Source organism: Penicillium hispanicum, assembly GCF_028827665.1.
Source record: "Penicillium hispanicum strain IBT 35686 chromosome Unknown utg000002l_segment0_segment0, whole genome shotgun sequence".
Lineage (NCBI taxonomy): Eukaryota > Fungi > Ascomycota > Eurotiomycetes > Eurotiales > Aspergillaceae > Penicillium > Penicillium hispanicum.
Window position 1 is genome coordinate 1,839,400 of NW_026623194.1, and position 16,735 is coordinate 1,856,134.

The following is a 16,735-nucleotide window of genomic DNA, read 5'->3' on the forward strand; positions in this document are numbered from 1 at the left end:
TCTTCCTAAAATCAACATTCTTTCCCTCCTCTCCCAAACTGCCATCATGTCACTCGAAGCTACGATGATCATGTTTGTCATTGTTCCCGGCCCAGCGGTCTTCCCGGTGCTAACTCCTCCCATAGTGTCGACAACAGCGAAAGCAGTCGCAATGGAGACTACACGTGAGTTCTCATCATCCCAGCTTCTTTGCATAGACTAATCTTTCCAGATCAACTCGGTGGCAAGCCCAAGTGGATGCCGTCAGTATCATCCACAGTGTGAAGATGCGCGTACACCCGCAGTCGGCCGTCGGTCTCATGAGCATGGGCGGCAAGGGCCCCGAGGTCCTCTCCACCTTCACTTCGGATTTCGGCAGCATCCTTGCAGGTCTACATCGTACGAAGATTCACGGCACGTCGCATCTCAGCTCGAGTATTCAAGTCGCCGGGGTAGGTCAATCTCCACCAGACACAGTTGGCCGTTGGCAGGTCACTAATTTCATCGACGATCTAGTTGGCACTGAAGCACCGTTCTGAGAAGTCCCAGCGCCAAAGAATTGTCGTTTTCTCGTGCTCCCCAATCGAAGAAGATGAGAAGACGCTCGTCAAGCTCGCCAAGAAGATGAAGAAGAATAACGTCTCGATCGATGTGGTGGCGTTCGGCGACCTCGAGTCCGACCAGACCAAGAAGTTGGAGGCTTTTGTGCATAATGTGAACAGCGGTGATGGCTCGTATCTGGCCATCATCCCGCCAGGGCCCCATCTCCTCAGCGAGGAACTCCAGACCACCCCTATTCTTGCGGGCGAGGGTGCCGGTGCCGGTGCCGCGGCCGGCGGTGATGGTGGTGATGCAGGCGGCTTCAACTTCGAGGACGCCGCTGAGAACGATCCTGAACTGGCGTTTGCTCTGCGACTATCCCTGGAGGAGGAGAAGAACCGGCAGGAGAAGGAGAAGCGAGAGCGCGAACAAGCGGAGGGCAAGACGGAGCTGGGCAATATCCCGGAAGAAGGCCAGGGTGAGTCCAGCGGCGACAAGAAGGACGATGACAAGATGGACACTGCGTAGACTACAAGTTCCGTTGGAGGAAACGATCTGCGATGCATACCCGGCGTTCACATCTGTTTTTTGTCGTTCCTGTATACTCGATAGTCGGCCCTGCTCGAGGCACGTTCTACTGGAGTGCAAGAGAAATAAGTTGATTTGGGTGGTATTATGCACAACCTGGGGCGGCTTCCTCCCCGTCCCACGCAGTAGTGGAGAAGATAATAGGCACAAAGAACCCGCATGTCTAGTTTCGTAAGGTCGTAATCCCAGTTTCCTGCTGGTGCTCAACTCCCGACTCCGATTTGGACTGTTGGGGCGACTATGCCCTCCCTCGCAGCCACGCTCCTAGATGTCGATCAAATGCTTCGCACCGCACCGGCATCTCGAGTTGATAGAATGGATTCTTCATCACGTAGTCCGCGTACAGCTCGTAGATCTTATTCACGATGGTCTCCACGTTGCCGCTCATGGGATCGGTAAACAGCAAGAACTTGGTCCCTGTGAGTGTCTGGAAACATGTCAAGCGGAATTTGTCTGTCTCGAGGTAATCCAGGCCTGTCACCGGCACGCCTGGGTTGGGATAGCTGTAGCCCGAGGACGCAGGGGTGTTGGAGCCGGGGGATGAGGCGGCCGGCGTCGTGGTTACGGAGAGGGGGAGCTTGGGGGTGATGGAGCGGGTGATGGCGTGGACGCTGCACGACTGGAATTAGCGATCGAGACAAGCATCAAGGGGATGGACAGTGGAATGTACCCGTGAAAAGTACCGGCCAGGACGAGGTAGTCGTTGGTGGAGAGCTGGCGCAGGCCGGCTTGGAACTCGCGCTGGTAGATCAGACCGCCGGCCTTGTTGATAATGATCAGGGAGAAGACGGTCCTGGAGATGGGGAGTCAGTGGCGCGATCGCACTTTCGTTGGCGCTATCGCAGGATGAGACGCACATTGTGGATGGTTGTGGCGTGTTGGGAGTCAAGACAGCGTGGCCGAGGGCGAGGAGGGTAAGGAGTGGCGCTACTACTCAAGCTTCATGCCTCGGAATGGTTGTATAAGGCGCAGGGGAAAACAATCGGTGCAATCGACGGGTCTAGATCTCCATGGCGATGCAGTGCAAGTTGCAGCTCCGGAGTCGCGGGGATTCGAGGTCGCCGGGTGTTGATTCCGCGCAGTGCTTGGCAAAACCGCGGTCAGAGCAGCCACAGCAGTTGACTACATTACTGCCGTGCTTGTGGAGTTGCAAAGTTATATTCAGGTGAATTCCCACTGTTACAGCAAATTGTTGAAATATTTCCTGTCATCTAGAAATGCATGAAATTGGGTGGGAAACTCGAAGGTATTATTCCAAGGTTTGTATATATGCGTTCTTCATACTAACATATATCGCAGTTCTGTGAAACCCTTCTTCCATGGACATTGCTTCTGCTCTAATCTAGAGGAACCATCGTATTCATTCCTACCTGGACGGATCTTTAGTTGATCGCCACCACCGTGCTCACCTCGACGACGCTCTGCAAAATCCAGTCAGCCACAACCACATTTAGATCGAGGAGAAACCAGGACAAGATTACTCACCGGCCCTCTAGTGGTCTCTGTATCGTAAGACTTGCTCTCATACTGGACCGACCCAGGAGTACCGCTTCCCCCGTGCTTCACGTATCTCAGGTAGTCGGGTGCACCGGGGATATCCGTGTTATCGGCGATCGCCAGCGATCCCACCCGCCACAACTTGAGCTCTTCGATCAGCTGCAGATCGGGGAGATAGAACTGTTCCCAGTGGTCATAGAATGCCATATCGACGCTAATGATGGAGCCCTGGGCATGCAGCTTCCTCAGCGACTCGGATCCGGGTCCCTCGAGGACATGCACGACGTCTTCGATGCCGGCCAGCCTCACCAGTTCCCGCGCCAAAGACGCCATCTGGGGGTCCAGCTCGAAGGTGTACACGTTGACATCCTCCGGTACCTTCTCGCCGTAAATGTCGCGCAGAATGGCACCCCAGGCTAGCGCGGACTTGCCCACAAATGTCCCAAACTCCACGATGGTTCGCGGAGGCGGCTGCTGGGCTGTCAGCTGAGCCTTGGCCACTGCGAGCTTCTGGTCCTTGAAGATCATCATGCGGCCCTTGGTCTCTGCGAAAGTCTCGACGGCATTGGCGACCGCCCACGGGTTGTTCTCAAAGTTTGCAACGGGCTGGGAGAAGATGTAGTCGCGCAGTTCGACGGCTCGTGCGGCGAATGTAGCTTGAAGTGAGTCCGCGACCATGTTTGCCATCCGGGATCTGATACGTTGGAATGGGAGGGGATGGGAGGAAGATGCTGAGTGGAATGAGAGCGAGATGGAGACGATCTGATCTGTAGCGGTATTGGGGCGCGGCGGGTCTTATGATGTTGCGCGTCGCCATCAAGGATAATTATCAATCATCTTGACCGAGGCGGTCCGCCTGCCTGGTGTGTTGCGAGAGGCATTCTCAATGAGGACATTAGTCCCGAGGCCCTGCTGCTGGGAGCAACAATGCGAATCCATTTCGCAGACAAGTGTCCCACTTTTCCAGCCATCCGCCCTTCGTGTTCTTTTTATGGTGGTGGTGTCGCCCGTTAATAGATCAGTGGATCGTCGGCTTAGGGCCGAGGGTCGGGCGGAAGTTCCGCATCAGGCGAATCAAGCCGGGTGTCAGTATATACAATCATTGGAAGTTGCAATGGAATCAGCAGCGGCAAACACACAAGAGACATTCTAGCCCATCGGAAACAAGATGTTGACATCACGCCACATGTTTAACTAGCTGTAGGGCTGAACAGCCGAATCGACGATACCTGGGTCTGATTGATGCTGAATGGAGCGTGCAGCGAGATGCACGTCCAGAGTGTCATGTTGATCCCTGGCTCGAAAATATGTGTCTCCCATTTGCACTGGATAGCGTGGAAGATTTAGATTCTTCTTCCGTACTCGTTCTATTCGGCCATTCTTTTCTGCGCGAAGTGAGTGTTGGTCCTGGCCCGATTCGGAAATAATGCCTGAGATATCAGGCTATCAACACCACCTGCCGCATGTTGGTTTCAACCTTCACAAATCTATCAAGCCCGTTGGCCGTAGTAACGCCTGAGAGATTCACAAGATACCAGAGAGCCAGCATGGTAAGGGTGCCGTCTTCCACGAGGGCACTGATCGCTAGTCCACACTCAGGGCCTCGGTAGTTCCCCGCATACAAGTATTTCGAGTGCAGCAGTACAACCGAGCCCTAAAGAGCTCCATTTCTCAGCCACAGCATCGAAAATAACCTGTCCAAATGCACCACAGCTGAACGATTCAACGCCACAGGCGTGTGCAGATCATGCAGAGCCTGCAGAACGGGCAGAACGGGCAGATCGTCTACAACACCATTTAAGGTGGCCCCCGGGGCCACTCCTTGCATCCTGCCTTCTCGCAGGGTTCACGGAGCCGCATGTCCACCGCGATCGAACGGGTCTTCTGCAGAGATCCTCCCCCGTTCCTTTTAGGAACGGTCAGGACAATTTAGCGCACCAATTGCAGGGCTGAATGTCATTCTTCACGGGAAATCTGCCGGTTGCACCCGCTCCTAGGCCAGCCTTGTGCCTTCTGACATTTCTGCTCGGTTGGTGTCCGCGCCAGTGGGGAACACTCACGGACTCGACAAGGCTGATCGAGAATCAGACGGGAATCTGCTGTCAGAATCCATGGACTGGGGTGTCTGGGGGAGTTTTCAATCTGCCCTAACTGCCGTGGAGATCGGAGATTTGTTAGTGGATGTTTGGAGATGCTGAGATTGAGATGGGGCGTTTCAACCTGGGAAGGCGGCCACTGGCTCATGCTTGGTCAGACCGGTGATTTTTCTTTCCTCATCACCCGCTCTCCCTTGGACCCTTTCTTTCATTCATTGAGAATCTCCTGCTGCAATCTCATTTGCCCGGGACTTATGCGGTACCTCAGCATGACCTGGGGGCGAGATGGCCATCCCGGTAAGCGAGGGAACTCGCCCGGCATCCCCGACCGATTCAGCATGTCATTCGCCGGGAACTGGGAGGTATGTGGCTTGGGGAGCGTCCGTGAGTGAGTCGTGCCCCTGATTCTCACAACTTATCCTCGCAGTCGCACTCATGAAACAAAAAGCGCCCGCCCCATTGCAGCAGGCACCAGGGTAGTGAAGCACTCGTCATACATGGCCAGTCGTGGACACGCCGACAACAACAATCATTTCGAGTTGGGGCGCTGGTCGGCCAGCGCGGAATCCAGTATCATCTCCGTCCTCCCTACTCTATACTCCGTGCTCGACCGGCCTCCGGCCGAGACCAGTCTCGGCGTGAGCGTATGGCTTTCAATGTTATATTACGGTGAATGCCGTCGTCAAAATGAGCCACTAGTATGACAATGATCGACTGATCGTCCAGGGAAATGACAGCGTGTGAATGATTTGGAATCGCCCCATTGTCAAACTACGGGGAGACAGGGAGGGAAGCTCCGGGTGTCTTGGGCCTCGCAGCCTATGCCCCGGCCACAAAACGTGGGAAGTGGCTCCGTCGGGATGTATGGAGTCTCTCATTGCCGCGTCGAGGGGGCCCAGGATGTGCTCGCCACCAAGGTGGCGCTCATTGGGTCCTGGCAGACCCAGACAGTCGTTGCCCACGTCCAGTATACCTACGATATGTGGTGAGATGCGTCGAGCAAACACCAATCATCGACTCTCAGCCACTCCGATGGGGTCCAAATGGACCCCAGACCCTGGCGGGAGCCAAACGCGAGGCCCGTCCAGACGCCGGCGCGAGTCAGGATGTCGACAGGATTCGGTTCGCCCGCCAGCCTCGTCGCGCCATTGAGATTATGCTTTGGCAGCTCCCAGGGGTGAGTGGACCGACAAGAATCCAGAGACACATGGTTTGAATGGGCGAAACGGTGCTAACTACAGGCTTGTGCAACAGACTGACATGGCCATCGCCTTAAGACGTTTCTTTTTTGCCTGGCGATGCATGGGCCTGTCGTCTCCATTGTCCCACCCGCCCACAGTGGCATAGGACGAAGGATTCTCGAAATCACTGACAGAGTGTCGATCGTATATCTGTATGGACCTTACTCATCCTGTTGGATGAGTTACGTGGAGGTCGAGTCAAGACACGAGTCAAGACCCTTGGGGGCATTGTTCGGTCACTCCGAGATCGGTCCTGCCCGATCAAGAATATGATCCTTCTCATCTAAGTGAGGACAGGATGTTCCTGGACAGGGCCGGATCCAAGCACGCGAATGTTCCTGGACTGGACCGTGTCTGGAATGCGGGTGTCCCGGATCCATGCATCATGGTGGCTTGATCTGCCTGGTCGAACCTATCGGGCTCTGGCGATCAGTCGGGCTTTGGAAATCAGTCGGGTTCTAGAAATCCATCTAGCCCGCGTGGCCAAACGGTCAAGGGCAAATCCCAAATGATGTCCATGGAGATTCTGCCCTCGGTAGCATGGTGATTCAGTGTTGGTTCAATGTTGGTTCAATGTTGATTTGCCAAGGCTGCCACTGCCACGTTGTGTGTCACCTATCTGAAACAAGAATGAGATAGCGTGCAGATGCCTCATGCAGATCTGTTGAGGTACATAGTGTGTATTTCATGATCCTGACCATACCCAAAATCCTCTCCCAAAGCGGCCCCAGTCATAGTCTTGACGACGAGTTCTATGGTACAACAAACAATACTGCCAAATGTAGGTTCATCACCGCGTAAGCCACCAGCGCCAAACACGCAATCGTAAACGAGGAAGTAGACACATATTAGGAGAAAGTACAGAAAAAAAAAAGAAAAGAAAAGAAAAAAACACCAAAAGAAGACTCCGAAGACTCGGAGGAATAAAAACCGCCCCCAAAGCAAAACGCCCGTCCCAGTATGCTCGATCAGAAAACAGAAGTTATGCCCGAGTGCATGATTAAAGGTCAACCCCAATCAGCGCCGTAAGCCGGCATTTGCCATCCACCAAGGTCAGAATTCCCTCGCGTAGTCCCCACTCGCGTAATGCCAAATCCTCCACCTCCTCACCCAGGTTCTGCCGATCCTCACGCTCGAAATGGCGCCCGACGTGCTCCATGCGAGTGTCCCAGCTGCCTTCGCCCGCGAAGACCTCTTGACAGAATCCGCAATGGCTCTGAAAGGGCGGCTGGCGGAGCCCGTGCCAGCATCGCCGGCGTACTTCGTCGAGGCTGGCCTCGAAGGCGGCGTGCTCGGCGTCGCTGGGCGTTCGCCGCCGGCCGGATTGCAGCCAGGGCGCGTGCATGCGCCGCTGGTGCTGGGTAAACAGGTCTTTGCGGTTGAAGTCGTTGGGTTGCCCGGGAAAGGCAGTAGACGAGGTCGATCCGGGAGGAGTGGGAGGCGAAAGGAAATGGCTAGGACTATTCTGGTGAGAGTGGGCGCTGCACTTGCCCACATCACACCGATAAAAGCCCAGCTGGAGGTGCTGGGAGGTGACGTGCCGCTTCCACTCGTTCTTGGAGACGAAGGTGCTCTCGCACCCGTAGGGCGCAAAGCTGCACACGAAGGTCCGCGCCACTCCGCCGTCGGCGCTAGGAGCACTAGTGACACCGCGCCGCCGGCGGTTGCGACCGGGTGCAGAGGTTGGTCGTCTTTCAGTCGACTTGCGCACGCGGGAGGGGGTCAATACTGGCCGCCCCTTTCCCCGGCGCATTGGCTGTGAGAGACCCATGGCATCGGTGGGGAGAGAGGAGGAAGTCCACTGTTGCTCAGGAGTCACATTGCGATCCGACTGGCTGCCGGACCAAGGCTCGAAGTCACATTCGAAGGATGAGCGGTGGTCGGGCTGCGCTTTGAATACACGAGGCCTTGAAAGCGCGACGGGGTGATCCATGTCCACCAGGCCAGCTGGCGCGGGATACCCGCTTTGGTCGTCAACGGTTGTGATGGGCATCTCCTCGTGCCGGTATGAAGGAGAGGCAACGCAGTTCATGCCTGGGATGCTTCCACTGTTACTACTCCTCGGGCTCTGAGGGTCTGAGATGGTGGAGATGCCGCTGTTCCAGGGCGAGAAGCGGTCTGCATAGGATGGATATTCCGGGGGCAGATAGCCCATGGGGTAGGATGACAAGTCATCACCCTTCCACCAGGGCTGCGGTGTCAGGGCGGCTTCGCGAGCTTTGGCCTGTTCATAGGGAGAGAGATGGAAGTCGAAGTGTGTCGCCCGCGTCACAAAGGGGTGGTCGGCAGGTAGTGATGGGTCGAAGGCCCCATACGCGTGAGTCGACACGCCCGACATGGGCATAATGTGGGGGATCTCTGTAAAATGGGCATAGGTCTCCATCGTAGCAAGCAAGGGACGGAGGAGAAGGAGTTTGGAGTAGAGAAGGATTTAGTGAGGAAGAGAGAGAAAAAAAAACCCCGGACGTGACGCAGGAGCCATTGGTATATAAGTAATGGGCAGCGTGATTCACCGCGCCGGCTCCATCCTGAACCATACTGGCGGGACTGGTGCGTTGCATCAGTAGATGAGAATGCCAAACCATAACGGCCCAGAAAAAAAGGTGCAGTGGATCTGTGGGGCCGAAATGAGCCTCAAGAAGCCTCACGCTGGGCTGGAGACAGGCGTGGGTCGCGCGTGGTGGAGAGAAGGACCATGCAGGCGGGAGACATCGAGAGAAGTTGTCCAGGGTCGGGCACGGAGCTGCATCGCCGATAACGGGCCGCGAGCGGACTGAGGTGTCCTTCGTGGATGTGTATAGATATGCCACAGCATATAGTCGTCGTCTCGTCGGGTTGAGTTAAGTGCATAGTAGACTCGAAGTAGTATAGCCAATTCTAGTATTGTCGAGTGTTCTCGATCTCCGTTTCTTCCATCACCAAACACCGGCCTATGCTCTCCTAGAGAAGTATCAGGCGTGGTCCCCGACTTCATCTGGCGCACTCCAAGATGATCTGCACGATTGCAGTCCCCGAGAAAAATTACAATTCGGTCTCGGATCCAAAACTTGCGGATCCGAAGCTTGCGAGATGGCAGATCGCAGCGCTTGTAGGGCTTTGGACCCCAACCTTGTATACAGGTCGCGTATCATGGTATCACAATAGTACACCTTCATGCGCTCATCCCCATCTATCTAGGCATGTATCAGAGACAAAATGCATGTTCAAACCATCAAACCATCGAATAGGGGCGTTAGCCAGCGCCCCATTTTTTCTTTTTCTTTCTTTCTTTCTTTCTTTTTTTTTCCCGCTCATCTCTAGAGATTCGACGGGCGCTACCTAGGTAGTCTCCTTCCTTTTTTATTATGTACGCCGAGCTAGTCATGATTTCGCCCTATTATTTAATCTTCTCCTTCACAATACGCCCCATTCCCTAACCTATGCTAGCCTCCCCTAGCCTATCCGAGTCTCTGCCATCGCCTTCAGACCTTCCCGAGTCAGTCAGACCCGCACCTGCGCATAGACCAGTCTGCGCCACGCGTCTGCAGCCAAAGAGAGGGCGAAAAAAAAAGGTTTCTTTTTCACTCCCCCCGTGCCGATAAAAAAAGGTTTCTTTTTCACTCCCCCCGTGCCGATAAAAAAAGGTTTCTTTTTCACTCCCCCCGTGCCGATCAAGGAGCCAAGTCTGGCCCTCCGAGGATCACCGACCCTAGCGCTCTTCTAACTCCTCTTGACAAGACTAAACCTCTCCCAGGCCTGACTAGCGGGCCCAACTGCGTGCTTGGGATCCAGAAGCCAATTGTGGGCAGAAGCGATCATCTCACGAGTCCAATTCCCCGGGGCCCAGCGTCCTGAGGCGTGTTATTTCCTCTCCGACAAGAACCGGAGAGAACGATAGTCCTAGACACTCGTGATAAATCAGGACTATTAAGCAAAAAAAGAAAACCGAATCCCCTCGGCTTATCCGGAGTGATGGGACATCTCCCGTATACATCGAACTATATTCCTCCCATTCTGCTCGTTGCCGACGTCACCCGCTCTCCTTCTCCCAAGGCGCTTGCCGCTCAGTGATCGTCCTTTCACACCGTTTCGGGCGATGGAAAATCGATGAATCTAGTCACATTCGCCCTTGGCCCCCACCACGTCGGTTTCGCAACTCGCAACTCCCGCCGTCAATCTCTTAACGGGCCAAAGTGGCTCCTGCACGCAGGCTGACCACGGTTGACCCAGACGACCCAAGATGGAGCACTGGAGTATATTGCGAGAACCAGTTCGAACGTTAGCCGCTTTCTACATTTACCCAACACGTCCTAGCTGGCGTGCCCTGCCCACTCTTCCCCGAACTGCCGGGTGGAAGCCTAATTATTCCTGATGAAGGCCCGCGGGATCGATATGTCTGTACTACTGGATCCTATCAATCGGTAACAATCATGAGATACGAAAAACGATCATCCTGGCCTCCGCTCTCTGCACCATCACGTCCCAGCAAATCGGTCTGGCGTTTTTCCCTCATTTTCTTGTGTGCCTAGAGGGTTTTGACATCGCCCCCACACCCGCTCACCTGCAGCCAATTTACGCTTGCCGCTACCACCCAGTCTAGTGCTTTATACCGGATAATGGTACATACGTGTAGTACGGACGGTAGTCCGTTCTCCCAAAAGAGACACAGGGCGCCAGAATCCACGGCGTTGCAGTCGCGAATAGACAAGCATTACGCTCCCTATTGGCTAGAGGAGTCGATGGTGACGTGCGGCCCTTCGCGCTCCCCGTTGCATCAAGGGGCGTAAATGCGGCACTTGACATCCCAGAGCATTCCAGCTCTCTCGAGCGACGATGGAAAGATGCAAGATCCAGCGACTTCGGGGATCCTCGGGGGTGGAACTGGGTGGATGAGTCAGCCGCGGTGCGGTCTGCGAGGCTGCGAAAATCAAGGTTGAAATAACTCTCCTCGATAGTATCGCCTGCGAATCAGTAGACTCGTTTCCCTCCTGCCACGATACGAACCTTCTATTGACCTTCCGTTTTGGCATGGTCGATCACGGCGATCAGCAAGAAGCTAAAACATGCTGGCGAGAAAATATGGGAGAAAAACGAATACTCCCATATCCACTCCGTTCCGTCTCCGTTTCCGCCGGAAGGTCGTGGCATCCGATCCGCCAGGAGAGACGGACACGGAAGCCTCTGGACGGAGGGTTAGTGATGTGTATCCGAGAAAAGAGAATCGGTGCTGCGGCGATACTTTGGAGGGGCCGCTCCGTCGCTTGGACAGCGTGTTGCGGTAGCGTGAAATGACGTCGCATCGCTAGTATACTAGGCCCGTCTGAGACGGATGAGAACCACTGCCTAGCTCTATCATCCCTGCCGAAGATCTAGATAGTGTTAAAATACAGGATGCCTGTCGCAAGGCTGGAAAAGGATGAGCCGTAGTCGGCGGTAATGGACAACCCAGCAAGGGATTGCTCAAATACCACTCGAATTTCGCCAGGATCGATAGAGTATTAGCGGAATGCAAGCAATGAACAGGAATCAGGAGAGTCAGATCAACTGACTCTGAGCAGCGAATTAATGGAAATGTGGGCGAATTATCCGAGTTGGGTTGAATATATTCGTATCCACCAAGAGGGCATGTCTAAAACCTGCGAACAAAAGTTTTGACAGACGCCCCTTCTACGTCTCTTCTAGACGAAAATTATGTCCTCACAACACAAGGCCACCGAGTGGGCCTTTAAACTGAATTCACTCTGCCTCGTCTACTTCGTCTTCACTCGTCACCTCTCACCTCTCACCTGCACGTCGCCTCCCCGACTAGCCATCCTCAAGATCTACTCTTGCAAAACCATTTGCGTCCACAATTCACGACCCGCAGAGCCCATACCAACAGCACCATCTCCCGGGGGCAAGACCTGCTCTTGAAGATGGGCTACCTGCGTGGTGCGAAGAACGCGACCCCGAGAAGAGATCGCTTCGGCCGCTACGGACGAGAGCGAGTGACCCGCTAGAAAGAACGAGGTCTCAAACCCGCTGCGCTCGGCCTCTCCCAGGAACGATCGGGATTCATATCGGTCTGTCACCGCATAGAATCGCCAGACAGCGGTCTCGGTATCGCCATTCCACGACACGTACACTGCAGTGCCGGAGGGAGACTTCTGGGCCACGATTGCGGGTTCCTCGGTGGGCAACCCGGTCCAGTTATATCGGAAGGCCCGATAATTCTGGATTCCCTCACCCAGCAACCCTGAATCCATGTATGCGTGGAAGATCGGAGTACCGTCCGGCTTGAACTCGGTCATGGCTCCCTCGGAGCCCCAATTGACCAGAGCGTTGCCATTGGGCAAGATCTGAGTGCTGCCCTGAGACTTGGCAAGCAATCCATCTGGAGGCTGGAATGCCTGCACGACCTTTGCGGTCCAGGTAGCAGTGTTCACCGAGAGGATCTTGCCCTGCGAGAAGCGATGCGTGTGGACCTCGTGTCCGCGATGGTTCTCAGTTCCATGGGCAGAATTATCAAAGAGAGAGATGATCTCTTCGTGTCCATTCTGGTCAAGGAACCGAGCATGGTGCTGGAAGCAGAAGGCGACGTTTCTGCCAAGCTCAAAGTCCGATCGGAGACCACCCAACCGCCAGATCACTTCGCCAGTAGTACCATTGATCTTGTGGACTGCACACGCATCCCGAGCCGAGATCAGGTAGTCTCCAGCGGCATTCTTATCGACGGAGTTGATGTGGAAATAGTCCCAGGCATCTGATGAGTTGTAACCCGCACCTGCCTGGCCAGGATTGAGCGGAAGAACGGCCTCTGTTTAGCGTTAGAATGGGATTACTGTACTCGCGCGGACTGTTGTCTTACCATCTGGGCTGACATGGTCAAGACTGGACCATTCAAAAAGCAGCTCACCGGTCTCAAGGTCCAATTCTGGCTAAATTAGCTCGGGCTCTGTCAAGGCCAAGGGGCAACATAACAACATACCCTGGAAGATAGCATTGACAATCCATTGCTGCTCCGGACTACCGCCCCAGCGGCTCAGGTCTGTCGGAATCGGCTGATACACCTGGAGCAGGGCAGTCTGCTCGTCGATGACATGGAATTCATGCTTGTCCATTAGCTTGTGATTGCCCGCACGCAGCTCTCGAATGGTCTCATAACGCTGGTTCAGGATTGTGGCATGCCCATGCCCATGCCCGTAGGCCGGATTATGGTCGCCCTCGAAGCTGAACAAGACATCTTGGCCCTTCCAGCGGGACTTTTGGAAATTGGCCGCCCAGATGGAAAAGTAGGTATAGCCCGACCAAACCAGCTCGCCGTCGTCCCGGAAGATGTACGGCCCTTCCTGGCGAGGGCCGTGATGCTCCGGATCGACAAATTGACCCGGGAACGGTGCGACGAAAAGGTATCCCTTCTCGACGTCCTCTGTCGCCGGGATGGTGATGTTCAGACGCGGGGGAGCCAGATCTGTGCGAGATTTGAATTGCCAATCGGCCGCAGCGAGGGTCACCAGCGCTGCCACGCAGGCGATGGTTTCAAGAATCTTCATGGCGGTGAGGAACACTAGATCTGTGATCAGTCTCCATAATGCCGTCGGTCTTGTGCAGCATAGGGTACATTAACCTTGGTTGAGTATTCTGCACTTGAGAAGTCGTGCTCGACGCTCTAGTTGTCTGTATATTCAACACTTGGGTAACCGTACCACGTTGAAGAGAGCTAAGAACACCCAGACGCGGGGTTTATAAAGACGCTGCATCGACCAGATCAACGTCATTCTCTCCTCTCTGGTGCAATTTCTCAAGAGAAGATCATACTTCTGCCGATATTGCAAGTTGCGCATGGGATGTCGTGCTCGCTGGCGGGGCGGCTGTCCCGCATTTCCCAATCGAGAGCCCGCGTGTTCTCGGCGTGTCCAGCGCGTTCTCATTCTGATTCCCCGCCATGAAAAATCGGAGGCTTAGTCTTTGCAGCATACAGCTGAGAATTCTCGGCCGACTGTGAGCGTGCTGAGTCTGGCGGTCTGAGATATTCCTTGTTCGCGTTCCAACCCTCTCCAACTACTGCGATCAACCGCACCATGGCATCGCATCTCCACAGGGAAAGCGTCGTGCACACCGGTCTTGACTCAGAGTCCCAACCGACAATGCCATCACCGACTGAAGAACAACCTCTCTTACAGTCGGACCCAATCAAGCCATGGAGTCCGCCGCCGGGCTTTCTGTGGATCCAATTTGGTTTGTATAGATCGCGGTGGTGAGTTCAACTAAATACTAACGGCCTTTGTTCGATAGCGATCATGTCCAATGTCTTCCTCGGTGGCTTTGATGGCACAATCACCGCCTCGACCTACGCCGTGATTAGTTCGGAATTTAATGCGGCCAACACCGCGTCGTGGCTCACGACTTCTTACCTCATCACCAGTACGGCTTTCCAACCGTTGTATGGTCGCTTCTCTGACCTCCTTGGCCGTCGGGCCTGTTTCTTCACGGCGACCATTGCCTTCATACTGGGTTGCCTGGGGTGCGCCTTGGCCCGAGGTGTGATATTTTTGAATATTATGCGTGCGTTGACAGGAGTTGGAGGAGGCGGCTTGATGACAATGGGTAGGTATCAACGGTTTGAAGTACGCACACGTCAATTGCTGAGACAGAAATAAAACAGCAACTATTATCAACTCCGACCTCATTCCCTTCCGCCAACGCGGTATGTACCAAGTCGTCCAGAACGTCTCGTATGGCTTCGGGGCCATCTGTGGTGCTTCCTTCGGCGGCACCATCGTGGACACCATCGGATGGCGCTGGTGTTTCCTCATGCAGGTGCCTGTATCGCTAGCGGCCCTGGTGCTGGGCTACTTTGCCCTCAAGTTCCCTGCTAAGGACAGCAATCATACTCAATCGAGCCAATCGCGGGGTCTCTGGCACCAGATTGACCTGCTCGGTTCATGTTTACTTGTACTGGCCCTTTCGAGCCAGCTGGTTGGCTTAAGTCTGGGCGGGAACGAGCTGCCGTGGAGCAGTATCTGGGTGATCTTGTCTCTGGTAGCCAGCGTGGTGTTCCTCGCTGTCTTTCTTGTATGCGAGGCCAGGACCACCGCTGCTCCTCTCATCCCCCTAAAGATGCTCCGAGGAGTCCTACCAGTTTCGACGCAGATTGCCAATGTTTGTGTGGGAATGGCCGCATACGCTGTATGTCAACTCTGACCTTCAGTTGGAAGCCCTGTTAACGCTCCCTCTCTCAGTTTCTTTTTACCCTGCCGCTGCTCTTCCAAGTGATCCTGCTTGACAGTCCCACCAAGGCTGGCGGTCGTCTTGTGATTCCCTCCCTGGCGACTCCGCTGGGTGGACTCATCTCCGGGGTTGTTATGTCGCGCTGGGGAAAGCTGGCCTATCTTGTGCGTATTGGAGCAGCTCTGATGTTCGTCGGAAACTTGCTGGTTACGTTGCTCCGTTTCCACGACACCGAATGGAAATACTTTGTCTTCATCATTCCGGCCAATCTCGGACAGGGAATTGTCTACCCGGGGATCCTATTCACCTTCCTTGCTGCGTTCGATCACTCCGGTGTGTTTTCCACCCCCGGGGACGGGATATTCTAGATTTGTATGGCTGACTCTATGCCCATTCTCCAGACCACGCCGTCTCCGCGTCGACTGTCTACCTGATCCGGTCCCTCGGGACAGTCTGGGGCGTTGCGATTACATCTGCGATTATCCAAAACACATTGAACTCAGGCCTCGCCGAGGCCTTGAGTGGAATACCTGACAAATGGAAAGTACATCCCCTCCGCGGCAGCGATTGTGGCAAAGCCAGGCGCACATGCTGATGAATTCCTTCTCTTCCCCTCTAGTTGATCGACGAAATCCGCCACTCGGTCTCCGCAATCCACGAACTGCCTCCGACCGTCCAGATGGCCGTTCGCCTGGTGTATTACCGGGGCATACGCCTCTCGTTCGCGGCCTCGGCGTCATTCGGGTTCATCGCGACCGTGGCCGCACTGTTCACCCGCGGCAAGGGGCTCGAACGCGCCGGTGGAGATTAGGTGCTTACCTACTGTATCAGTGCGGAATCATCTTCGTCGATCGGCGATTGTGACGGCGAGATGAGTTGGTCCCTATGTAATGGCCCCCAACGGGGCGTGGGTCTCACGAAAATCGCTCGTCTTTCGTTAGCGAGATGACAGTGGAGTCGGGGAATTCGGGCGGGATTGCAGATCACACCCGGCGCGGGCTTACGCTGACCGGCTGAATTGGGCAGGTGGTATTTTGAAGGATTTAGAGGCCGTTTAGACTATTTCCCTAGTTTGGAGTAGTACCGTGGTGTCCGTACGGCCCTTATAGACAACCGGTTTGGTGGCCCCCATGTGGTTCCGGGGGTAACTCATCTTCGCTGGCACCACAGTAAACTCTCCAAATAACGGTCCGGGCACGTTAGCTCGGCTAAAGCGGGTTCTGGCATTGCCTCGAGTCCCGGCCCTTCGACGAGTCTCTGGGGGAATCCTGGTCAACGTCGGCGATGGGTCGCGCTATCCCAGCCCTACCTGGGCTGACGTGTGTCGTGCAACCTCAATATTACTCTATGCCGGAGGCCTAATTTTCGGTCCAATGCGCGTGAGAGACGAGAAAAGAATTGTTGGTTAGCGTGGCCTCAAAGTCTCAGTTTTGCTTGCGCTACTGGGAATATTCATAGAATAAGCACTAGGTGCCGACGGGGTCGGCTGTGATGCCGTTGCCGACACCGGCAAAGGTCCGACCGGAACATCGGCAGTGTTGTATACAGCTGCCTTGAAAATGCATGAATTAAGCTTGGAGCTCACGTGAGACAATGGGCTGGAGG

The 16,735-nt window shown here is 54.9% G+C and overlaps 5 protein-coding genes across 5 annotated transcripts; 2 read left to right on the forward strand and 3 right to left on the reverse strand.

Annotated features, from left to right (window-relative positions):
• Positions 1–46: 46 nt before the first annotated feature.
• N7459_002389 (proteasome regulatory particle base subunit RPN10) lies at positions 47–1,047 on the forward strand (the record flags this gene model as incomplete). The annotated part of the gene is made up of 4 exons (XM_056941574.1): positions 47–72; positions 126–164; positions 212–431; positions 496–1,047. 4 exons carry the CDS (start codon positions 47–49, stop codon positions 1,045–1,047), a joined length of 837 nt encoding a protein of 278 aa, XP_056803429.1.
• Positions 1,048–1,345: 298 nt separating this feature from the next.
• On the reverse strand, positions 1,346–3,282 carry N7459_002390 (uncharacterized protein; the record flags this gene model as incomplete). Its single annotated transcript, XM_056941575.1, has 3 exons — positions 1,346–1,718; positions 1,778–1,900; positions 2,645–3,282. The coding sequence occupies 3 exons, from the start codon at positions 3,280–3,282 to the stop codon at positions 1,346–1,348; spliced, it is 1,134 nt and encodes a 377-aa protein (XP_056803430.1).
• A 3,659-nt stretch (positions 3,283–6,941) lies between these two features.
• On the reverse strand, positions 6,942–8,324 carry N7459_002391 (putative C2H2 finger domain protein; the record flags this gene model as incomplete). Its single annotated transcript, XM_056941576.1, has 1 exon — positions 6,942–8,324. The coding sequence occupies one exon, from the start codon at positions 8,322–8,324 to the stop codon at positions 6,942–6,944; it is 1,383 nt and encodes a 460-aa protein (XP_056803431.1).
• A 3,418-nt stretch (positions 8,325–11,742) lies between these two features.
• On the reverse strand, positions 11,743–13,452 carry N7459_002392 (arylsulfotransferase family protein; the record flags this gene model as incomplete). Its single annotated transcript, XM_056941577.1, has 3 exons — positions 11,743–12,716; positions 12,768–12,833; positions 12,888–13,452. 3 exons carry the CDS (start codon positions 13,450–13,452, stop codon positions 11,743–11,745), a joined length of 1,605 nt encoding a protein of 534 aa, XP_056803432.1.
• Positions 13,453–13,980: 528 nt separating this feature from the next.
• On the forward strand, positions 13,981–15,941 carry N7459_002393 (MDR family MFS transporter; the record flags this gene model as incomplete). The annotated part of the gene is made up of 6 exons (XM_056941578.1): positions 13,981–14,137; positions 14,195–14,506; positions 14,565–15,088; positions 15,142–15,463; positions 15,532–15,674; positions 15,750–15,941. 6 exons carry the CDS (start codon positions 13,981–13,983, stop codon positions 15,939–15,941), a joined length of 1,650 nt encoding a protein of 549 aa, XP_056803433.1.
• Positions 15,942–16,735: the final 794 nt, after the last annotated feature.